This window comes from Channa argus, chromosome 8, assembly GCF_033026475.1.
Source record: "Channa argus isolate prfri chromosome 8, Channa argus male v1.0, whole genome shotgun sequence".
Lineage (NCBI taxonomy): Eukaryota > Metazoa > Chordata > Actinopteri > Anabantiformes > Channidae > Channa > Channa argus.
Window position 1 is genome coordinate 21,253,865 of NC_090204.1, and position 27,617 is coordinate 21,281,481.

General features: G+C 39.4%; 1 protein-coding gene across 1 annotated transcript; it reads left to right on the plus strand.

Moving 5' to 3' along the window:
- Positions 1 to 384: 384 nt before the first annotated feature.
- On the plus strand, positions 385 to 20,625 carry LOC137131888 (mucin-2-like). The gene is made up of 7 exons (XM_067513727.1): positions 385 to 485; positions 1,035 to 6,224; positions 7,074 to 7,168; positions 7,274 to 7,346; positions 16,309 to 16,394; positions 16,893 to 20,267; positions 20,344 to 20,625. Exons 1-7 carry the CDS (start codon positions 422 to 424, stop codon positions 20,623 to 20,625), a joined length of 9,165 nt encoding a protein of 3,054 aa, XP_067369828.1. The 5' UTR covers positions 385 to 421.
- The last annotated feature ends 6,992 nt before the right edge of the window (positions 20,626 to 27,617 follow it).

Here is a 27,617-nt window from a genome sequence, read left to right on the forward strand (position 1 = left end):
AGACTATGGTAATGTAGCTATATTAGATAGATAAATAATAATTAATAATGCCATAATTTATGGACGTAGTAATTTTACTGGTAAGACAACAACAGAGAGAAAAATTGTTATAACTAAAGACCAAATGTGTTATGACTAACTGAGCCTGCCAATAACAGAGTCCAATAGAATTTGATGATAATCCAATATTTTTTAATGATCAGAATTATGTAACACTGGAATTATTTTCAATGATGTTTCATGATTCACTTTGTGCTATATTTTGTAAATATGTGTGTGGCAATAATGAATAAACCTGGTTTTTCCAGTTGTACCTGTCTCCCCTTACAGCCAAGGGAGGAGCAATTCACACTCTAAAAGCTGAATGCAATCACAGAAAGAAAAACTTGTAGCTGAGCAGAGAGGAGTAACACCACTCACCATGGAAAAGAAAATGCTTTGTTGGATATTATTGCTTGGATTATTTCATGCATCCTATGGACAATGTAAATATTAATTTTATATTTCTTTATAAATTAGTTTGATGATTTGTCTTCTTGACAGTAGAGAAAAGTGAGCTGTAATGGCAAAATAATATACAAATGTGGTATCATCTGTGTAATACAGGACAAACTAATGCTTTTTAATGTCTGCTGTTGATGCCTTATCAATTGTTGTATAATAAACAAATCAATGCAAGCAAAAGCAGATAGTTAGATTGTAAACGTGTTTTTAATACATGTAATAAATATATGTAAAATATGTAACAAACATTTTAAGGTTACTAGAATAAAGATATAAACTTGATTTATTTACAGTGAAAAATAATTAAATACTGTATTGATAAATATCAGTAATTGCAAATTAAAGAAGGTGATGAAAAAAATAAAATGATTAAAAAAATGATGATTAAATGATTATAAAATGATGAATAAAACAGTGAAGCAATCAACAACAGCAATCACAATGTGTTTGCCTCTGTCAGAAATCTGTTTCAAAGTCAAGATTGTACTGTTATAAACTATAAAGGTTTGCTGTTTGCAATGTTCTTACAGCAACAACTACAGCTACTACAGCTGCAACACCAACAGATACCCCAACTTCCTCATCATCTGCCACAGAGGCACCATCAACAACAGATACCACAACTTCCACATCATCTGCCACAACTGTGCCATCACTAACAGATACCACAACTTCCACATCATCTACCACAACTACAGCAACTGTGTCATCATCAACAGATACCACAACTTCCTCATCATCTGCTACAATTTCAACTACCACAACTGCACCTTTAACAACAGATACCACAGCTTCCACATCATCTACCACAACTGCACCTTTAACAACAGATACCACAGCTTCCACATCATCTACCACAACTGTACCTTTAACAACAGATACCACAGCTTCCACATCATCTACCACAACTGCACCTTTAACAACAGATACCACAGCTTCCACATCATCTACCACAACTGTACCATTAACAACAGATACCACAACTTCCACATCATCTGCCACAACTGTGCCATCACTAACAGATACCACAACTTCCACATCATCTGCAACAACTGCACCTTTAACAACAGATACCACAGCTTCCACATCATCTACCACAACTGCACCTTTAACAACAGATACCACAACTTCCACATCATCTACCACAACTGCACCATTAACAACAGATACCACAACTTCCACATCATCTGCAACAACTACAAGTATCACACCTGTACCAGCAACAGATACCACATCTGCACCATCTACCACAATTACAACCACAACAACTGCACCACCACCAACAGATACCACAGCTTCCACATCATCTGCCACAACTACAAGTAGCACAACTGCACCATCAACAACAGATACCACAACTTCTACGACATTAACAGCTACCACATCTGTGCCATCTACTTTAACTGCAGGATCAACAACAGCAGTGGCACCAACTACCACAAGTGCACCACCAACTACAGATACCACAACTTCCTCATCATCTGCTACAATTACAACTAGCACAACTGCACGTTTAACAAACGATACAACAACTTCCACATCATCTACCACAAATGCACCATCAACAACCGATACCACATCTTCCTCATCATCTGCTACAACGGTGCCATCAACAACAGATACCACAACTTCCTCATCATCTGCCACAACAGCACCATCAACAACAAATACCCCAACTTCCTCATCATCTGCCACAATTACAACTAGCACAACTGCACCTTCAACAACCGATACGACAACTTCATCATCTACCACAGAGGGGCAATTAACAACAGATACCCCAACTTCCTCATCATCTGCTACAATTTCAACTACCACAACTGCACCTTTAACAACAGATACCACAACTTCCACATCATCTACCACAACTGCACGTTTAACAACAGATACCCCAACTTCCACATCATCTACCACAACTGCACCATTAACAACAGATACCACAACTTCCACATCATCTGCAACAACTACAAGTATCACACCTGTACCAGCAACAGATACCACATCTGCACCATCTACCACAATTACAACCACAACAACTGCACCACCACCAACAGATACCACAGCTTCCACATCATCTGCCACAACTACAAGTAGCACAACTGCACCATCAACAACAGATACCACAACTTCTACGACATTAACAGCTACCACATCTGTGCCATCTACTTTAACTGCAGGATCAACAACAACAGTGGCACCAACTACCACAAGTGCACCACCACCAACAGATACCACAACTTCCTCATCATCTGCTACAATTACAACTAGCACAACTGCACGTTTAACAAACGATACAACAACTTCCACATCATCTACCACAAATGCACCATCAACAACCGATACCACATCTTCCTCATCATCTGCTACAACGGTGCCATCAACAACAGATACCACAACTTCCTCATCATCTGCCACAACAGCACCATCAACAACAAATACCCCAACTTCCTCATCATCTGCCACAATTACAACTAGCACAACTGCACCTTCAACAACCGATACAACTTCATCATCTACCACAGAGGGGCAATTAACAACAGATACCCCAACTTCCTCATCATCTGCTACAATTTCAACTACCACAACTGCACCTTTAACAACAGATACCACAACTTCCACATCATCTACCACAACTGCACCTTTAACAACAGATACCACAACTTCCACATCATCTACCACAACTGCACCATTAACAGCAGATACCACAACTTCCACATCATCTGCAACAACTACAACTAGCACAACTGCACGTTTAACAAACGATACAACAACTTCCACATCATCTACCACAAATGCACCATCAACAACCGATACCACATCTTCCTCATCATCTGCTACAACGGTGCCATCAACAACAGATACCACAACGTCCTCATCATCTACCACAACTACAAGTATCACAACTGTACCAGCAACAGATACCACATCTGTACCATCTACCACAATTACAACCACAACAACTGCACCACCACCAACAGATACCACAACTTCCACATCATCTGCCACAACTACAAGTAGCACAACTGCACCATCAACAACAGATACCACAACTTCTACGACATTAACAGCTACCACATCTGTGCCATCTACTTTAACTGCAGGATCAACAACAACAGTGGCACCAACTACCACAAGTGCACCACCACCAACAGATACCACAACTTCCTCATCATCTGCTACAATTACAACTAGCACAACTGCACGTTTAACAAACGATACAACAACTTCCACATCATCTACCACAAATGCACCATCAACAACCGATACCACATCTTCCTCATCATCTGCTACAACGGTGCCATCAACAACAGATACCACAACTTCCTCATCATCTGCCACAACAGCACCATCAACAACAAATACCCCAACTTCCTCATCATCTGCCACAATTACAACTAGCACAACTGCACCTTCAACAACCGATATAACTTCATCATCTACCACAGAGGGGCAATTAACAACAGATACCCCAACTTCCTCATCATCTGCTACAATTTCAACTACCACAACTGCACCTTTAACAACAGATACCACAACTTCCACATCATCTACCACAACTGCACCTTTAACAACAGATACCACAACTTCCACATCATCTACCATAACTGCACCTTTAACAACAGATACCCCAACTTCCACATCATCTACCACAACTGCACCATTAACAGCAGATACCACAACTTCCACATCATCTGCAACAACTACAACTAGCACAACTGCACGTTTAACAAACGATACAACAACTTCCACATCATCTACCACAAATGCACCATCAACAACCGATACCACATCTTCCTCATCATCTGCTACAACGGTGCCATCAACAACAGATACCACAACGTCCTCATCACCTACCACAACTACAAGTATCACAACTGTACCAGCAACAGATACCACATCTGTACCATCTACCACAATTACAACCACAACAACTGCACCACCACCAACAGATACCACAACTTCCACATCATCTGCCACAACTACAAGTAGCACAACTGCACCATCAACAACAGATACCACAACTTCTACGACATTAACAGCTACCACATCTGTGCCATCTACTTTAACTGCAGGATCAACAACAACAGTGGCACCAACTACCACAAGTGCACCACCACCAACAGATACCACAACTTCCTCATCATCTGCTACAATTACAACTAGCACAACTGCACGTTTAACAAACGATACAACAACTTCCACATCATCTACCACAAATGCACCATCAACAACCGATACCACATCTTCCTCATCATCTGCTACAACGGTGCCATCAACAACAGATACCACAACTTCCTCATCATCTGCCACAACAGCACCATCAACAACAAATACCCCAACTTCCTCATCATCTGCCACAATTACAACTAGCACAACTGCACCTTCAACAACCGATACAACTTCATCATCTACCACAGAGGGGCAATTAACAACAGATACCCCAACTTCCTCATCATCTGCTACAATTTCAACTACCACAACTGCACCTTTAACAACAGATACCACAACTTCCACATCATCTACCACAACTGCACCTTTAACAACAGATACCACAACTTCCACATCATCTACCATAACTGCACCTTTAACAACAGATACCCCAACTTCCACATCATCTACCACAACTGCACCATTAACAGCAGATACCACAACTTCCACATCATCTGCAACAACTACAACTAGCACAACTGCACGTTTAACAAACGATACAACAACTTCCACATCATCTACCACAAATGCACCATCAACAACCGATACCACATCTTCCTCATCATCTGCTACAACGGTGCCATCAACAACAGATACCACAACGTCCTCATCATCTACCACAACTACAAGTATCACAACTGTACCAGCAACAGATACCACATCTGTACCATCTACCACAATTACAACCACAACAACTGCACCATCAACAACAGATACCACAACTTCCACGACATTTACAGCTACCACATCTATGCCATCTACTTTAACTGCAGGATCAACGACAGCAGTGGCACCAACTACCACAAGTGCACCACCAACTACAGATACCACAACTTCCTCATCATCTGCCACAGAGGCACCATTAACAACAGATACCACAACTTCCTCATCATCTGCCACAATTACAACTAGCACAACTGCACCTTCAACAACCGATACGACAACTTCATCATCTACCACAGAGGGGCAATTAACAACAGATACCCCAACTTCCTCATCATCTGCCACAATTTCAACTACCACAACAGCACCTTTAACTACAGATACCACGACTTTCTCATCATCTGCCACAACACCACCATCAACAACAGATACCCCAACTTCCACATCATCTGCCACAGAGGCGCAATTAACAACAGATACCCCAACTTCCTCATCATCTGCTACAACTGTGCCAGCAACAGATACCACGTCTGCACCAACTACCAAAATTACAACCACTACAACTGCACCACCACCAACAGATTCCACAACTTCCACATCATCTGCCACAACTACAAGTGGCACAACTGCACCATCAACAACAGATACCACAACTTCCACGACATTTACAGCTACCACAAGTGCAGCACCAACAACAGTAGCATCAACTACTACAAGTGCAGCACCGACAACAACATTAGCAACAGCTACCACAAGTGCAGCACCGACAACAACAGTAACAACAACTACTACAAGTGCAGCACCAACAACAACATTAGCAACAACTACCACAAGTGCAGCAACTAAAGGTAAATAAAATAAATATACCGTCCTACTGTGGTATAAATTAAGCTCATATCATATCATATTGTTTAACAACATATTGCAAAGAAAAAGCATGCCTGAGGAGAGGAGAAGAAGTATACTGGTTTTAATTTTCAAGAGTAAGGGACATGCTCACAGCTGCAGCAACTACAGAGGCATTAATGTGATCAGCCACACCATGAAGCAGTGAGAAGGAGTAGGGGAAGCTGGGCAGCAATACGGCTTTATGATTAGAAAGTGCACCACAGATGCACTATTAGCTTTAGGAGTGCTGGCGGAGAAGTACAGGCAATGCCAGAACGAGTAAATTTGTGTATTTGTGGATTTAGAAAAAGTGTATCACCGAGAGCCGAGAAAAGAGTTGTGTGGATGAGGAAGTCAGGAGTGGTGGAGAAATATCTAAGGCCCCAACCTGTTTGCAATGATGATAAACAGGATGATGGAAGTGGTCAGAGTTTTCATGGGTTATGATGTTTGCAGATAAAATTGGGATTTTAAAATTTTTAATTGGGATAGTAAAAGTAGGGAGCAGGGTGAGATGCACCTGGAAAATGGAGGTATGCACACATCATGTAAAAGTAGAATTGTAAGTATTCAGATGAGCTATTCTGCAAGATCAAAAATTAATTATGTGAAAATATGTGTACGTTGTGTGCATGATTTTAGAAATATTTTCTATACCTTGTTGCAATAACTATTTAACTTGTATATTTTATTTAACAACTTTATACAAACTTTTAGAACAACTGGAACTACAGGGAGTGTTTTATCATTGCCATATAATTACTTTTCTTCATACTTGAAATAATCACTGGATGATAATTTATTATTAGTCCCTACAGGCTTGACATCACTGGCGCATCTACAGATGAAGCTCATGTCCTTTGGACAGTTGAACAACGCAACAATAATTGATCTTGTTACAACGGTATGTAAAAAAAATGACTTTATTTAGCCATCATTATTAATGACAAAAGGGGTGTGGTGAGAAAGATCATCTGATGTTTATTCTCTGCATTTTCTCTCCATCTAGTTTTTTAAAGACCAGCTCCTAAATGGAACAGCGTTTTCTCTCACCGTGCAAAAATATCAGATCGTTGGAGTTTCCCCATAGAAGTTTCATGTTGATGGAAACATCAGTGGTTTCAGGTTGTGCTAGTAGTTTAGACAGATACTTCACCCACATTTTTTATTTCTTTTATTTATTTTTTTTTTTTTTGTGGACTGCTCTCAAATTGACAAAATGTCACTCAACTGTGCAGTGGCGATCTACAACCTATCTCCAAATCAGCAGAAGTACTAAGATTACACTCCAGGTACTACAACAAAATGTGTTTTTGACGCCTTTTAGACTACACTCCCCTTTCTGCCACTTTCCTATTATTCTGTCATTTTTATTAACAGCCTTACACATAATAGTGAAAATGTGTGTTTGGTTTAAGTGTCAAATTATTGCACAGTAAAACAGGAAGCTCAGGTCAAACAATTTGATCCCAATCTGAGTTTTTATAGGTTTCATAAATTCCCTTGTTCGGTAACTGGAGAAGTGGCTGTTAGGCAAACAAGCCCAGTCACCAGGTAACTGCTGAACTATGTTTCTTCTTCACTCCTCCCTCCCATTATACATAATTGAGAAAATGTTTGAGACTAAACACAAGAATAACCTTGGTGAGTGCCTCATACCAACTGTATCACTAACGTACCCACATTAGGGAAGTGAATCATTTGTAAAAAGAATTACTGGGAAAATGAAGTCACGAGAATTATTAAATGTTTCCCGGTTTATATGAAAACACATTTTGTTTGTTGGGTGGAGGGTGTTGTGGTATAAAACATGTTGAAATGCTGCAGTATGTCTGAGGATGTCTAAGACACTGGGCAGGTATATGTGTGTACGTTCTGTGTTTATTTTATGTGGATATATTCTACTCGGTAAACTTATATTTTTCTGTTATTGTGGACATATGTAGCATATTTAAAGCTGCAGTGTGCAACTCAAGCTGTCAGTAATGTGAGACCGGAATCGTTCCGCTCTGCTCTGGCCAGCTCTCCCTGTCCCTGCACTAAAACAGCTCTACTTCACATGTTAGGCAGAACATGGCAGAAATTGTTGCTCTTCTCTGATTGGTCAGTAGGGTGAGCCTTATTCTTTAATGAGTTTGTGTCACTGAAGGCTTCTCTTCACATTAGGTTATGCAGCAAATGTCTATTAAAAATGTGTAAGAAATGTTGCACACTGCAACTTTAAGCAGGATAAACCTGAACCTGGGAAATATGGGTCTTACCACTTATTTTCTTGCAGCAGATCTGTACAGCAAGTGTATTTTTTCACCTGCAAAATACTTATATATTTATTTTCAAACTGTTACTGTTGTGATGTTATTTGTATTGTTTTTATGTTCAAAGCCTCGTTACTAAAATTTCAGCCAAAGTCACTTTCACTTCAAGTCTATGTGGCAATTTTTGCACTGTCAAACCTTGGTATTTTCTAGTTTTGCATAGATTTAACATCAGGTGTAAAATTCAAGATTAGCACTTTGTTTAAACTATATCTTTAAGCTTTGTAGACTTTAGAAGCCCGTATATATCTGAAGCGCTCATCCCTTGTGTCCCTAATGAATCCGTTCTAAAATAAACATATTTACCATTGATTTGAAAGCATTTACAGTTTGATAAACATGTAAGTTGTGCTTTAAAATTTTTATATATATAAATCATTATTATTAAATAACAATTCCATTTAACGTGTAGCATTTGAAACATTCAGCTATTCTGTACCATGAAAAATGTAATTTGTGAAAATGTATACATTGTGTAAATGATTATAGAACTAAATTCTATAGTTTATAGTTATTCTATGGTTTATTAAAGATATGGATGTCAAATTTTGTAGAAATTTTGTAGAAGAAGGCCATTCACTTTTCTTTATGTTGTAAACAAATGTGTATGTGAAGTATATTGGCATAATTATATTGTATCTGATCTACAGTAGCCAAAAGAACTCGCTTATCCTGTTCAGGGTCGCACGGGCTGGAGACTATCCCAGCTGTCATAGGGCCAGAGGTGGGATATAACCTGGACAGGTCTCCAGTCTATCTCAGGATGGGGTCCTTCTAGCTGGGAGGCAGCAGCACTAACCACTCCACCACCATGCTGCGGCAAGTAACAGTAAAGATTAGATTGCTACCTTGTTTTGCATTGATTTTGATGTTGCATCTTTCAGTAACCTTATATTACAATGACAAACAAGTAAAACATATTTTAAAATACTTTCTTATCCAAATAATGTTTGATGCATATCGAGCTAATACAAACGTTACTTCATCAGAAATTAAAGTAAATTGTTCATTATTTAATCAATGGGAATGCAAGCTTTTGGCCTAATTATTTTCATTATTTTACTCTAATGTTTTTATACACTCCCAGATCATTTTTCTGATGATGAAAGAACATTTGTATTAGCTAAATGTACTATGTTCTTATTATTTTAAGGTTAATGTTAAGTTTGTATCTCCTTACATGCCATTTTAATGTAAGGGGATGTAATTATGGAGGTTATTTTTTACCCAGAATTTAAATTGTAGGTGAAAATAAATTGTCTGTTTAAAGCAAAATCCATCCTTACAGACCCTCATCATTTGTAATGGTCTAAGGGTGTAAAATATAGGATAAAATCTAAGATTTTATAGAACAAAGAGTATGAACACAGCAGACCTGATTCACAACTACAGCAACAACTAAGCCTATAGGCAGAACCCCATTACGTCAGGTGTTGAACCCGGGCGCCCTGCAGACCATTCCCATCCTGCATCAACTATAGAGGCAGAACCCCAGCCGCATCTTGTATGACCCGCCCCTACTCCACCTCTGATTGGCTAACTCTAACTGTAAGTTCAACCAGCCTAATCACTGTAAGCAAAAAGAACCAGCCAATCAGACGATCCTAGTGATGGCGACATGAAGCTTCATGAAGGACTGAAGCTTTTCATCATCTGAAGCTTAACTTTTTGAAATTGAATTGGTCACAAGGGGAAGTGGAAATAATAAAATAGGGGGTGAGAATAGTGAATCTACTTTGGTAACTAGGGGAAACACTTATATTCATTTTTGTTAAAAAAATAACTATTTTTCAACAGTTGTAAGCCGTTTGCCATATCACGTGTCACGTGGTGCGTCCCGCCACTGAGGCTTCAGACATCATAGCATACATCATCGAAACAAGTTTCAATCAAAAAGATCAACGGGTTTTGGCTTGTACCTCCTTTGATTTGGCATGAGTTTTTACACTGGATGCCCTTCCTGCCGCAACCTTCCCATTTTACCTGGGGTCGGGATCGGCAGCAAGATGACCCTTGGTGGCTGAGTTGGGCCTACCACTGATCCACCAGGCCCCCGTCAACAAGCCTCACGCGCACTTTGTAAAATATTTCCTCGGCACAGCAAATCACATCACTAGACAATCATCATGGATCGGCTTCACCTGTGCAGCAGCTTCACCTGTTGCTAATGTCACCACAGAGAAGAGCAGCTGAAGACTTGTCTTTTGTAAGCTTGTTTACAACATTGTTGGCCTAAAAATACACCAAATATCATTTTAAAAGCATTTTAACTGCCCGCAGTGATATGAATCGTCTACACAATAGAGGATTGTTATATTTGTGTGTTGTTAGTGCTATTAACAGCAGCTTTTTTGTTTCAATTAATGTAGTCACCTTAAAAACATCTGATATTTTATTCAAAGTTATCAGAACAGTTTAAAATTATGTTCAATTATATATTAACAAGGACACCAGTTTGTAAGGTAGCAGTTAGGCCAAGCCAAAGCTAATATGACCAAATGACGTCAGTATACTGACTGGTGGAGATAGACAGCTAAACCTTATGAAGGAGCTTTATTACAGGACGGTTTAGACTGCTTTAGCTTTTGCTAGGTAAACCTGCAAACCCCCAGGTGACAGAAGGTCTTAACAGATACATGAATGCACATACATTTATTCAACATCCAATGGTGAAGGCTGCTGCATGAGCTGTTGAGATGGTGTAGTAGTAAATATACTAATATTAATAATAAGCCTGTGTAAGTGTAATTTCAGATTTCACACAACTAGTGGGACCTGAGGGGGGACTTTTCAAGCAGGTTGGGAGCAACAAGTCCTCTGCAGACGCTTTCACCACCTGCCATAGAATGACCCAATATTTCTTCTTCCCTCTTGTAAATCTTTAACAGTAATCTGTCTGCAATATTTATAAAACTAAAAGTTTTCACCACCTAAAATACCTTTACACATGGTTGGCTCTTGTGAAAGACAAACAATTACTGGAAACCCTCAATAATGTTGCCCAACAGGATTTTTATTACGGACACTGGATTCTCCCTTTTTCTCTTACTGCTGGCATGAGTTCAGAGTATAGTATTACTAATTTATTTTTAGTATTTTTACTTTTTTGTTAAGGTTCCTTTCAAAGTAATTATTATAGTACATGTACTACACAGGTCATAATTAGGTTTATACTACGCAGTTATAAGTATTTAATTAAAATACATTCCATTAGCATGTATGAAGTGTGAAATCAGTATCTCTAAATGTTACAGGTTTAAGTGCTGATAAAATATTCCATGAAAATAATCCATGTAACTGCCTCTCCTGTTCAGTGAGGATGGGTGGATGAAAACAGAGCGACATATAAAGACAGAATAACTCCTATTAACCAATGAAGCATGTCTGGAGTGTGGGGGGAAACTGCCTGAAGGAAACAGACTCCACCGTTGTGCAATACTGTTAAAATTGAGTGTATTCATTTACCTGGTGTCCTTTATCTGTTCGGTTTGTATTTCTACAATGTTCCTGGGCTAATAGCAACAAAAGTTATCCTGTCTTATCTTGTGCTGCCCTCAAGTGGTCAGTTTGGATACAGATACGGAACAAATGTTCAAAAAAAATTAGAAAAATTAGATCTAGATGCAAAATTAGATCTTTCTTGTCCTTTACTGACACAGAGACATTGATTCATGCTTGTAATATTTAGGTGGCATTAGTGCAATGCACTGCTGTCAAGTTTACTACGGTCCAGAACACTGTGGGTAGGATTCTTACCGTTACAAGGAAGTTTAATCATATTACACCCTCTCTTCCTGTAAAGATTAGAGGTGATTTTAAAGTGCTTCTATTACGTACAATATATTAAATGGCTTGGCAGAGCTGCTGAATCTCTATGTTCTCTCTCTACTCATCCGGTCTAAGTCAAAACTTATTTATTGTCTTGAATTTTATTATTGTAAGTTTTGTTGTTTGGTGAACATTGTTTTTTGCTTGTTACTCATGTACAGTACATCACCTTGAGATGTTTGAATATGTATATGTTGTTATAAATAAAGTCATAAATACACTTTATTTCTTTATAAATCAAGAAATAAAGTTTATTATTATTATTGTTATTATTATTATTATTTTCAATAGAAATAAATTTTTAGAAAGCAGTAAACTGACGCAAATTTTTAAGAAACATGTTCACTTTCAGCAAACATTAGAATGATTAAACTGTTGGATCTAACACTGGCAGGATGACTGACAGAACACATGAAGTAAACCTGTGGGCTCAGTGAGTAGCATGGGTAAGAACACATGTTCATATTAGTAATAAAAGCATGATCACTCACTGATCGCAGTCTCTTGTTTAGTATGTGAACTGGAGCTAGAAATAAAACAGCAAAGGTTTTTTATTTACCGAAATGACCCAAACATATCAGAGCCCAAACCAAAAGATCACAGTTATTGGAAGTGTTGTCATTGTCAAGACTTATGGTGCACTTCAGCTTATCGTCCTTCTCTCTCCATCAATGTCTGGCAGAGGTACTTTGTCAACATACAGTAACTTAACCAAAAAAGAATTTAGAGCAAACCTATCGCATCTCTCATGTTCTGAGTAAAAGTCATTTTTGTTTTCCTTCTATCAAGTAGTTTAAAAAAGTACTGGAGTATTTTGAACCGGATCTGTCTTCTCCTTGACAAGCAGTAAATTATCTAGATTTTACTTAATACACTACAGTATGAGTTTTCACCAAGGAACCAATTAATTTCAAGCCTTTCTGATTAGGTTTAAAGGTGGAGCTCTGTATGTGCTGACAGGTGGTTAACCCACAATAATAAATCAGCATTTATTACTTCATAATATTTTCTTAAAAATTACATTTTTATATTTAAAGCCACCCGGTAGTTTTTATGTTGTAGCTGAATGGTGCAGAGACGGTACTGCTGACTGCTGGACTGATAGGAGAGACTGAAGAGGAGAACCAACCTGCCCAAAGCCCATTCAGAGAAAAACTGTTTGTCATTAAAGTCAGGCAGTCACTAATCATCATTCATCAATCACACAAACATTAATTGTGTTGATGATGTTTTAAATGACTGCTTATTGACTGCCTTCTTTCTGGTGTGGGAATTTGATTTCCAATGTCACTGAAAAAGTCAAACAGCAATATTTAGACCTAATAAGAGCAGGAACCATATTACAGAAACGTTCTACCTCGGAGATCCTAGTCGGAAGTTTGATAACTATAGTAACTAGAGTAAATATGCCCCCACAGTACAGCAAACACGATAAAGTTTTTAGTAATGATAAAAGTAATATTAAAAATAAATTATTAACAGATAATAGTACACATTGAACTCATTTCAACAGCAATGAGAATAAACGAAGAGAAATTAGTGTCCAATCCTGTTGGACAACTTTGATGAGGGTTTCCAGTATTGGTTTGCCTTTCACAGGAGCCAACCATGTGAAAAGGTATTTAAGTGGGGAAACTCTTTTTGTTTGTGATGGTGTACTTTCTCACTATTAAATTTCACAAACTGCATGTACGTCTAACACAAAGAAGATCCTTCTTATTTTACAATGATTCCAGCTTTATCAAGAAGCATTTTTATGCAAAAATGAACATTTAACAATTTTTCACAATGGCCAAAAACTGGTTGGTCAGAGTCCCAGTTCAGTTTCTACAACAATTTAGTATTTCGTGATTTAATTATTGTTTACTCTTTACCACATGGCTCCACCACCTAAACACTGTTATAGCATGTTTTCTGATCAGTTAAATACAGGAAAGGTTAATACATAATCTAATTTTGTTCAGTATCAAAATGTGAGCCATAGTAAGGTCATCCAATAAAGCACACATTTTAGCAATGCCCACATAGCTGGATCAAATTTCAAGGGAGCACAGGAAAAATGTTACACCACTTTTTACGGCACCCAGAAATGAAACCAGTAAGAAAAATTACTTATCGTTCAACTATCAGACTACTGACAGATAACTGACTGGCAACTGTTGGTCAAACAAAGCTATTTGAATATTTTAATTTGGGTTATGTAGAACAATGATGAGCATTTAGTCATTTTATATGATCAACAACTGATTGTGTGAGAATAATAGTAATGAAGCCTGAAATGTGCTGTTCAGCCTCACAGTTCACACAACATTGTTGTTTAAGAGTATAACAGTTATTTGAAACATGAAAATGAACCAACAATAAACTTGTAATTTGTTGCATTGTGCTTTGTTGTTTAGATTGTAATGTCTACGTGTAAGCTACCTACCGACCACTGCCCTTGTTGCCAAGGGAGGAGCAAAAAAAGACACTAAGTGCTATGTGCACTCACTTCACCTGGAGTAGAGAGAAGAAGCACTGCTCACCATGGAAAGAAGAACCTTTTATTGGATATTTTTACTAGGACATTTTCGCGCATCCAGCGGACAAAGTAAATATTTATTACAAATTTGAAATATTATTGTTATTATTGTGATATTTGTATTACTTTTTTAAAAATGATTTTGTACTTTTTTGTACCTTTTTGTATTAAGACAGTAGTTGGGATGTATTTCTAGAGGAGCTAACATTTAAGCTTTTATACATCAGTTGGTTTTATAATGTCCTAAATTAAAAATCTAAATGTTGATTTTGATACAGTCCCCCTTCGAAGTATTAGAAGGAAAAGTCTAATTCATTTGTTTTTGCTGTACCCTGATTTAACATCACACAATGAATATGAGACAAAAAGGCAGAATTTTAGCTTTTATTTGATCGTTTTCACACAGAGCAACACAAAACATGGCATCTATTGTAACAGATGACACTGATTTTAAGTGAGGAAAAGTATTTTAAAAATGGGACAGATAGGTGTTTGTTACCCAGGTACGTTGTTTAAGATTCATTGTTCTTAAAAAAAGTTTAATAAATAATTCTAAACAGCTACCCTTGGTTATCAGTCTGGGGTCTTGCCTGTTAAAAAAAAAGAAAAAGATAATTTAACATGAAAACCAAAGAGCTGTCTATGGGAGTAAAACCAGCCCCTTTGATTCTGAGGGAAAAAAGTGACACAAATCACAGGCATTGCACAAATAGTGGGAAAAGTCGGTATAAAAAAACAACAACAAAAGAAGTAATAATAGTAGCAGTAGAATAAATTAGAGGTTTGCCGAAACATTTGTCTGCAAATTTACAGATAAATGCATCAACACTAATTGCGTGAAACTGCATCCAGTGTCAAGAAAATGTTGCCAACTCAACAAAGTGCTTCATAAGAAGCAGATATTAAGGTATTATACTGGCAGTCAATCACCCGACCTTCAGAATCACCAGAGGCAGTGCAATATGTAGCAATAAATAATAACTGCTAGCTTATCATTATGATGAAGGAATTACATGAATGACAGACAAACGTTTAGAAGACACATGACATCCAAGCCGAACAATATCTGCATTTTCCTCTCTACAATTAACTATGTAGGTTTTGTGTTGGTCTTGACTTTACATATTAAAGTAACTTGGGGTGATTTTGTTGTGAATTGGTGCAATATAAATCATATGGAATGATCATTATCATTCATTAATCAGCCTAATCAATAACTAATAAATCCACCTCCACATTCTCTTTCATACAGGCCTTGTTTTCTTATTCTGCCACATTTGTGATGTTGAATGTAGCCAATGTTGATTCTTTCTGAAATAAAATGCAACTTTTGAACAATGAATTTAATTTCCATGTGTAATGTTTTACTGTTTCCTCCAGGCTTTGTACCACTGACACATCTACAGATGAAACTAGATTCCTCAGCAGAGATCAGCAATGGAACCATTATTGAGCTTGTTAAAAAGGTATGTGAAACAGAATATACAACTTAGTTTATGTAGCTAACATTAACAATAACACATGCACAAAAACACTTAGGGTGTGGGCAAAGTGATGGAACGGTGTAAAAAGAGGTGTAGCTTTTTATTTCTATTCTTGTCTCAGTCCTAATGTGCATCTGTAAGTGGTGAAGATCAGCTTACTTCTTGACAAACTGGCTGCCAGTGTTGTGTCCATAGGGCGTCGCAGCCACTGACTGAGATGACTCATCAAAGAGAACCAGTGTTTTTCTTGCTTAATCCAATACACTTCACCCTCCACTCACAGTTATCACACTATGGCTTGGTGACTCACAAATCAAATGACAGATCATGTTTTGAACCCTGCCTTGTCTAATAACTTTATAATTTTAAGGGAAATGAAAAACATTTTTTACAAAATTTCTTTTTGACATATTGTGAAAAGTAAAGCAAAAATGAACTTGGAGTAAAAATGATCTAATATTTAGTTTGCTCTCCATTTAGTTTTTTGGTGAACTGAAACTAAATGTAACAGTCGACACCGTCACAGTAAAAAGCATTCGACTGGTTTCTCAACCACAACTGATGACCACTGCTTCAACTGGGGCAACGTCCAGCCCTTCAACAACGTACCCCACGACAACAGAGACGTCTCCACCCACCACCACCGCTGCAACAACAACAACTACAACTGAGACAACGTACCCCAAAACAACAGAGACGTCTCCACCCACCACCACCGCTGCAACAACAACAACTACAACTGAGACAACGTACCCCACAACAACAGAGACGTCTCCACCCACCACCACCACTGCTGCTACAACAACAACAACAACAACAACAACAACTGAGGCAATGTCCCCCACGACAACAGAGACATCACCACCCACCACCACCAATGCTGCTACAACAACTGAGACAACGTCCCCCACGACAACAGAGACGTCACCACCCACCACCACTGCTGCTACAGCAACAACTACAACTGAGGCAACGTCCCCCACGACAACAGAGACATCTCCACCCACCTCCACCACCACTGCTGCTACAACAACAGCAACAACAACAACAGGGGCAATGTACCCCACAACAACAGAGACGTCACCACCCACCACCACCGCTACTACAACAACAACAAAAGGGGCAACGTACCCCACGACAACACAGACATCACCACCCACCACCACCACTGCTGCTACAACAACAAAAACAACAACTGGGGCAACATACCCCACGACAACAGAGACGTCACCACCCACCACCATCGCTACTACAACAACAACAACTGGGTCAACGTACCCCACAACAACAGAGACATCACCACCCACCACCACTGCTGCTACAACAACTGAGGCAACATACCTCATGACAACAGAGACATCACCACCCACCACCACCACAGTTGATACAACAACTACAACTGGGGCAACGTACCCCACAACAACAGAGACATCACTACCCACCACCACCACTGCTGCTACAACAACAACAACAACATTTGAGACAACGTACCCCACAACAACAGAGACATCACCACCCACCACCACTGCTGCTACTACAAAAACAACAACTGGGGTAACGTACCCCACAACAACACAGGAATCCCCACCCACAAAAATCAATACTACTTCGACAACAACAACAGGGCCACCCACGACAGAAAATCGAACCATCAACATTTCACCCCAGCCTACAGTCACAACCTTTGAAACCACAATTACAACAAATGAACCACCAAGCAGCACCATTTCAACTAAAACTACGCCCACCACCAAAACTGAAGCTCCATCCACCACAACAAATCAACCAGCAACAACAGATTTACCCGAAGAAACATTTGCAAATTCTACCATCACAACAAAGGAACCCCAAAACATCAGCATCACACCGGAAGCTTCATCCACCTCCGCAAAACCTCAACCACCAGCCAGCACCAATTCAACTGAGACTTTTACTAAGGCAGCTGAAGCTCCATCTACCACAGGAATTCAACTAGAAACAACCACCACTTTAACTGAGACAACATCCACCACCAAAACAACTCAACCACATGCAACCACAATTTCAACTGAGATGACATTGACTGCTACAACTGAAGCTCCATCCTATACCCATGCAACAACTGAATCACCAATAACCTCAAATTCAACTGAGACTACTTCCACCACCAAAAATGAAGATCCAACCATCACCATGTCAACCGAGGCTACATTTAGAACTTCTGAAACTCCCTCCATCATCACAACAATTGAACCACCAACCACCACCATAACATCTGATGCTCCCTCTACCAAACCAACTGAACAAACATCTACGACAACTTCAACTGAGACTGCTTTCATCACGACCACTGAAGCTCCATCCACCACAACAAATCAAGCAGCAAAAACAGATTTAACTGAAGGAACATCCACAACTTCTGAAACTCCAATTACCATCACAACAAATGAACCACCAAGCATCAGCATTGTATCAGAACCCCCATCCACCACCCCAATACCTCAACCACCAGCCACCACCAATTCAACTGAGATGTTCACCACGGCAGCTGAAGCTCCATATACCATAGGAATTCAATTAGAAACAACCACTACTATAAATGAGACAACATCCATCACCGACACAACTCAACTACATGGCACCACAACTTTCACTGAGATAACAGTAACGAGTACAATTGAAGCTTTATCCTCAACAATTCAAAGAAAAGCGAGCTCCAATTTCAGTGAAATAACATCTACTACCACACCCGAAACTCTATCAGCCACCGCACCAACTGAACCACAAAACACCACTGTGAAAAGTTCTACCTACACAAATGAAGATTCAACCATCACCATTTCAACCGAGGCAGCATTCACATTTAAAACTCCCTCTGCCATCACAACAAATGAACCACCAGTCACCACAAATTCAACAGAAGAAACATTCAGAACTTCTGAAACTCCTTCTAAAATCACAACAAATGAACAACCAATCACCACTAATTCAACTAAAGAAAATTCCAGAACTTCTGAAACTCCCTCCACAACAACAATAAAAGAACCACCAGTCACCACCAATTCAACTAAAGAAACATCCAGAACTTCTGAAACACCTTCCACAATCACAACTAATGAACCACCAGTCACCACCAATTCAACTAAAGAAACATCCAGAACTTCTGAAACACCTTCCACAATCACAACAAATGAACCACCAATCACCACCAATTCAATCGAAGAAACATTCATAACTATTAAAAATCCTTCCACAATCACAACAAATGAAACACCAGTCACCACCAATTCAACAGAAGAAAGTTCCAGAACTTCTGAAACTCCCTCCACAACAAAAACAAATGAACCACCAGCAATCACCAAATCAACTGAAGAAACATCCAGAACTTCAGAAACACCTTCTGCAATCACAACAAAAGAACCACCAATCACCACGAATTCAATAGAAGAAACATTCATAACTTCTGAAACTCCTTCCACAATCACAACAAATAAACCACCAGTCACCACCAATTCAACTGAAGAAACATTCATAACTTCTGAAACTCCCTCCACAATCACAACAAATGAACCACCAGTCACCACCAATTCAACTGAAGAAACATCCAGAACTTCTGAAACACCATACACAATCACAACAAATGAACCACCAATCACCACCAATTCAACTGAAGAAAGTTCCAGAACTTCTGAAACTCCCTCAACCATAACAACAAATGAACCACCAGTCACCACCAAATCAACTGAAGAAAAATCCAGAACTTCTGAAACTCCTTTCACTATCACAACCAATGAACCACCAATCACCACCAATTCAACTGAAGAAAATTCCAAAACTTCTGAAACTCCTTTCACTATCACAACCAATAAACCACCAGTCACCACCAATTCAACTGAAGAAAGTTCCAGAACTTCTGAAACTCCCTCCACCATAACAACAAATGATCCACCAGTCACCACCAATTCAACTGGAGAAACTTTCAGAACTTCTGAAACTCTTTCCACAATCACAACAAATGAACCAAAAATCACCACCAATTCAACTGAAGAAAGTTCGAGAACTTCAGAAACTCCCTCCACAATCACAACAAATGAACCACCAGTCACCACCAATTCAATTGAAGAAAGTTCCAGAACCTCTGAAACACCTTCCACAATTGCAACAAATGAACCACCAATCACCACCAATTCAACTGAAGAAAGTTCCAGAACTTCTGAAACTCCCTCCACCATAACAACAAATGAACCACCAGTAATCACCAAATCAACTGAAGAAACATCCAGAACTTCAGAAACACCTTCTGCAATCACAACAAAAGAACCACCAATCACCACGAATTCAATAGAAGAAACATTCATAACTTCTGAAACTCCTTCCACAATCACAACAAATAAACCACCCGTCACCACCAATTCAACTGAAGAAACATTCATAACTTCTGAAACTCCCTCCACAATCACAACAAATGAACCACCAGTCACCACCAATTCAACTGAAGAAACATCCAGAACTTCTGAAACACCATACACAATCACAACAAATGAACCACCAATCACCACCAATTCAACTGAAGAAAGTTCCAGAACTTCTGAAACTCCCTCCACCATAACAACAAATGAACCACCAGTCACCACCAAATCAACTGAAGAAAAATCCAGAACTTCTGAAACTCCTTTCACTATCACAACCAATGAACCACCAATCACCACCAATTCAACTGAAGAAAATTCCAAAACTTCTGAAACTCCTTTCACTATCACAACCAATAAACCACCAGTCACCACCAATTCAACTGAAGAAAGTTCCAGAACTTCTGAAACTCCCTCCACCATAACAACAAATGAACAACCAATCACCACTATTTCAACTAAAGAAAGTTCCAGAACTTCTGAAACTCCCTCTATCATAACAACAAATGAACCACCAGTCACCACCAATTCAACCGAAGAAACATCCAGAACCTCTGAAACACCTTCCACAATTGCAACAAATGAACCACCAATCACCACCAATTCAACTGAAGAAAGTTCCAGAACATCTGAAACTCCCTCCACCATAACAACAAATGAACCACCAGTCACCACCAAATCAACTGAAGAAAAATCCAGAACTTCTGAAACTCCTTTCACTATCACAACCAATGAACCACCAATCACCACCAATTCAACTGAAGAAAATTCCAAAACTTCTGAAACTCCTTTCACTATCACAACCAATGAACCACCAGTCACCACCAATTCAACTGAAGAAAGTTCCAGAACTTCTGAAACTCCCTCCACCATAACAACAAATGATCCACCAGTCACCACCAATTCAACTGGAGAAACTTTCAGAACTTCTGAAACTCCTTCCACAATCACAACAAATGAATCAAAAATCACCACCAATTCAACTGAAGAAAGTTCGAGAACTTCAGAAACTCCGTCCACAATCACAACAAATGAACCACCAGTCACCACCAATTCAATTGAAGAAAGTTCCAGAACCTCTGAAACACCTTCCACAATTGCAACAAATGAACCACCAATCACCACCAATTCAACTGAAGAAAGTTCCAGAACTTCTGAAACTCCCTCCACCATAACAACAAACGAACCACTAGTCACCACCAAGTCAACCGAAGAAATATCCAGAACCTCTGAAACACCTTTAACCATCGCAACAAATGAACCACCAATCACCACCAATTCAACTGAAGAAAGTTCTAGAATGTCTGAAACTCCCTCCACCATCACAACAAATGAACCACCAGTCACCACCAATTCAACTGAAGAAAGTTTCAGAACTTCTGAAACTCCCTCCACAATCACAACAAATGAAACAACGATCATCACCAATTCAACCAAAGAAACATCCAGAACCTCTAAAACACCTCCCACAATTGCAACAAATGAACCAACAATCACCACCAATTCAACTGAACAAAGTTCCAGAACTTCTGAAACTCCCTCCGCCATAACAACAAATGAACCACCAGTCACCACCAACTCAACTGAAGAAAGTTCCAGAACTTCTGAAACTCCCTCCACCATAGCAACAAATAAACCACCAGTCACCACCAATTCATCCGAAGATAGTTCCAGAACTTCTGAAACTCCCTCCACCATAACAACAAATGAACCACCAGTCACCACCAACTCAACTGAAGAAAGTTCCAGAACATCTGAAACTCCCTCCACCATAACAACAAACGAACCACTAGTCACCACCAAGTCAACCGAAGAAATATCCAGAATCTCTGAAACACCTTTAACCATCGCAACAAATGAACCACCAAACACCACCAATTCAACTGAAGAAAGTTCCAGAATGTCTGAAACTCCCTCCACAATCACAACAAATGAACCACCAATCACCACCAATTCAACTGAAGAAAGTTCCAGAACTTCTGAAACTCCCTCCACCATAACAACAAATGAACAACCAATCACCACTATTTCAACTAAAGAAAGTTCCAGAACTTCTGAAACTCCCTCCACCATAACAACAAATCAACCACCAGTCACCACCAATTCAACTGAAGAAACATCCAGAACATCTGAAACTCCTTCAACAATCACAACAAATGAACCAACAATCACCACCAATTCAACTGAAGAAAGTTCCAGAACTTCTGAAGCTCCCTCCACCATAACAACAAATGAACCACTAACCACCACCAATTCAACTGAAGAATCATCCAGAACTTCTGAAACACCTTCCACAATCACAACAAATGAACCACCAGTCAGCACCAAGTCAACTGAAGAAACTTCCAGAACTTCTGAAACTTCCTCCGCCATAACAACAAATGAACCAACAATCACCACCAATTCAACTGAAGAAAGTTCCAGAACTTCTGAAACTCCCTCCACCATAACAACAAATGATCCACCAGTCACCACCAATTCAACTGGAGAAACTTTCAGAACTTCTGAAACTCCTTCCACAATCACAACAAATGAACCACCAGTCACCACCAATTCAATTGAAGAAAGTTCCAGAACCTCTGAAACACCTTCCACAATTGCAACAAATGAACCACCAATCACCACCAATTCAACTGAAGAAAGTTCCAGAACTTCTGAAACTCCCTCCACCATAACAACAAATGAACCACCAGTCACCACCAATTCAACTGAAGAAACATCCAGAACTTCTGAAACTCCTTCCACAATCACAACCAATGAACCACCAATCACCACCAATTCAACTGAAGAAAGTTCCAGAACTTCTGAAACTCCCTCCACCATCACAACAAATGAACCACCAATCACCACCAATTCAACTGAAGAAAGTTCCAGAACTTCTGAAACTCCCTCCACCATAACAACAAATCAACCACCAGTCACCACCAATTCAACTGGAGAAACTTTCAGAACTTCTGAAACTCCTTCCACAATCACAACAAATGAACCAAAAATCACCACCAATTCAACTGAAGAAAGTTCGAGAACTTCAGAAACTCCCTCCACAATCACAACAAATGAACCACCAGTCACCACCAATTCAATTGAAGAAAGTTCCAGAACCTCTGAAACACCTTCCACAATTGCAACAAATGAACCACCAATCACCACCAATTCAACTGAAGAAAGTTCCAGAACTTCTGAAACTCCCTCCAACATAACAACAAATGAACCACCAGTCATCACCAATTCAACTGAAGAAACATCCAGAACTTCTGAAACTCCTTCCACAATCACAACCAATGAACCACCAATCACCACCAATTCAACTGAAGAAAGTTCCAGAACTTCTGAAACTCCCTCCACCATAACAACAAACGAACCACTAGTCACCACCAAGTCAACCGAAGAAATATCCAGAACCTCTGAAACACCTTTAACCATCGCAACAAATGAACCACCAATCACCACCAATTCAACTGAAGAAAGTTCTAGAATGTCTGAAACTCCCTCCACCATCACAACAAATGAACCACCAGTCACCACCAATTCAACTGAAGAAAGTTTCAGAACTTCTGAAACTCCCTCCACAATCACAACAAATGAAACAACGATCATCACCAATTCAACCAAAGAAACATCCAGAACCTCTAAAACACCTCCCACAATTGCAACAAATGAACCAACAATCACCACCAATTCAACTGAAGAACGTTCCAGAACTTCTGAAACTCCCTCCGCCATAACAACAAATGTACCACCAGTAACTACCAATTCAACTAAAGAAACTTCCAGAACTTCTGAAACTCCCTCCGCCATAACAACAAATGAACCACCAGTCACCACCAACTCAACTGAAGAAAGTTCCAGAACTTCTGAAACTCCCTCCACCATAGCAACAAATAAACCACCAGTCACCACCAATTCATCCGAAGATAGTTCCAGAACTTCTGAAACTCCCTCCACCATAACAACAAATGAACCACCAGTCACCACCAACTCAACTGAAGAAAGTTCCAGAACATCTGAAACTCCCTCCACCATAACAACAAACGAACCACTAGTCACCACCAAGTCAACCGAAGAAATATCCAGAACCTCTGAAACACCTTTAACCATCGCAACAAATGAACCACCAAACACCACCAATTCAACTGAAGAAAGTTCCAGAATGTCTGAAACTCCCTCCACAATCACAACAAATGAACCACCAATCACCACCAATTCAACTGAAGAAAGTTCCAGAACTTCTGAAACTCCCTCCACCATAACAACAAATGAACAACCAATCACCACTATTTCAACTAAAGAAAGTTCCAGAACTTCTGAAACTCCCTCCACCATAACAACAAATCAACCACCAGTCACCACCAATTCAACTGAAGAAACATCCAGAACATCTGAAACTCCTTCAACAATCACAACAAATGAACCAACAATCACCACCAATTCAACTGAAGAAAGTTCCAGAACTTCTGAAGCTCCCTCCACCATAACAACAAATGAACCACTAACCACCACCAATTCAACTGAAGAATCATCCAGAACTTCTGAAACACCTTCCACAATCACAACAAATGAACCACCAGTCAGCACCAATTCAATTGAAGAAAGTTCCAGAACCTCTGAAACACCTTCCACAATTGCAACAAATGAACCACCAATCACCATCAATTCAACTGAAGAAAGTTCCAGAACTTCTGAAACTCCCTCCACCATAACAACAAATGAACAACCAATCACCACTATTTCAACTAAAGAAAGTTCCAGAACTTCTGAAACTCCCTCCACCATAACAACAAATCAACCACCAGTCACCACCAATTCAACTGAAGAAACATCCAGAACATCTGAAACTCCTTCAACAATCACAACAAATGAACCAACAATCACCACCAATTCAACTGAAGAAAGTTCCAGAACTTCTGAAACTCCCTCCACCATCACAACAAATGAACCACCAATCACCACCAATTCAACTGAAGAAAGTTCCAGAACTTCTGAAACTCCCTCCACCATAACAACAAATGAACAACCAATCACCACTATTTCAACTAAAGAAAGTTCCAGAACTTCTGAAACTCCCTCCACCATAACAACAAATCAACCACCCGTCACCACCAATTCAACTGGAGAAACTTTCAGAACTTCTGAAACTCCTTCCACAATCACAACAAATGAACCAAAAATCACCACCAATTCAACTGAAAAAAGTTCCAGAACTTCTGAAACTCCCTCCACCATAACAACAAATGAACAACCAATCACCACTATTTCAACTAAAGAAAGTTCCAGAACTTCTGAAACTCCCTCCACCATAACAACAAATCAACCACCAGTCACCACCAATTCAACTGGAGAAACTTTCAGAACTTCAGAAACTCCCTCCACAATCACAACAAATGAAACAACGATCATCACCAATTCAACCAAAGAAACATCCAGAACCTCTGAAACACCTCCCACAATTGCAACAAATGAACCAACAATCACCACCAATTCAACTGAAGAAAGTTCTAGAATGTCTGAAACTCCCTCCACCATCACAACAAATGAACCACCAGTCACCACCAACTCAACTGAAGAAAGTTCCAGAACTTCTGAAACTCCCTCCACCATAACAACAAATGATCCACCAGTCACCACCACTTATACTGAAGAAAGTTTCAGAACTTCTGAAGCTCCCTCCACCATAACAACAAATGAACCACTAACCACCACCAATTCAACTGAAGAATCATCCAGAACTTCTGAAACACTTTCCACAAACACAACAAATGAACCACCAGTCAGCACCAAGTCAACTGAAGAAAGTTCTAGAACTTCTGAAACTCCCTCTATCATAACAACAAATGAACCACCAGTAAGCACCAATTCAACTAAAGAAACTTCCAGAACTTCTGAAACTCCCTCCGCCATAACAACAAATGAACCACCAATCACCACCAATTCAACCGAAGAAAGTTCCAGAATGTCTGAAACTCCCTCCACCATAACAACAAACGAACCACCAGTCACCACCAATTCAACCGAAGAAACATCCAGAACCTCAAAAATTCCTTTAACCATCACAACTAATGAACGACCAATCACCACTAATTCAACTGAAGAAACATCCAGAACTTCTGAAACTCCCTCCACCATAACAACAAATGAACCACCAGTCACCACCAATTCAACCGAAGAAACATCCAGAACCTCTGAAACTCCTTTAGACATCACAACTAATGAACGACCAATAACCACTAATTCAACTGAAGAAAGTACCAGAACTTCTGAAACTCCCTCCACCATAACAATAAATGAACCAACAATGACCACCAATACAACTGAAGAAAGTTCCAGAAATTCTGAAACTCCCTCCACAACAACAAGAAATGAACCACCAGTCACCAGCAATTTAACTGAAGAAACTTCCACAACTTCTGAAACACCTTCCACAATCACAACAAATGAACCACCAGTCACCACCAATTCAACCGAAGAAACATCCAGAACCTTTGAAACTCCTTTAACCATCACAACAAATGAACCAACAATCACCACCAATTCAACCGAAGAAAGTTCCAGAACCTCTGAGACTCCTTTAACCATCACAACAAATGAACCAACAATCACCACCAATTCAACCGAAGAAAGTTCCAGAACTTCTGAAACTCCCTCCACCATAACAACAAACGAACCTACAATCACCACCAATTCAACCGAAGAAACATCCAGAACCTCTGAAACTCCTTTAACCATCACAACAAATGAACCAACAATCACCACCAATTCAACTGAAGAAAGTACCAGAACTTCTGAAACTCCCTCCACCATAACAACAAATGAACCAACA

Excerpts from the sequence above, each read along its gene's own strand:
- LOC137131888 (XM_067513727.1), top strand. The coding sequence starts at position 422 with ATGGAAAAGAAAATGCTTTGTTGGATATTATTGCTTGGATTATTTCAT. Across the intron at positions 6,225-7,073 it reads CACAAGTGCAGCAACTAAAG|TCCCTACAGGCTTGACATCA; the intron begins GTAAATAAAATA and ends ATTTATTATTAG. Across the intron at positions 7,347-16,308 it reads ATATCAGATCGTTGGAGTTT|GCTTTGTACCACTGACACAT; the intron begins CCCCATAGAAGT and ends TGTTTCCTCCAG.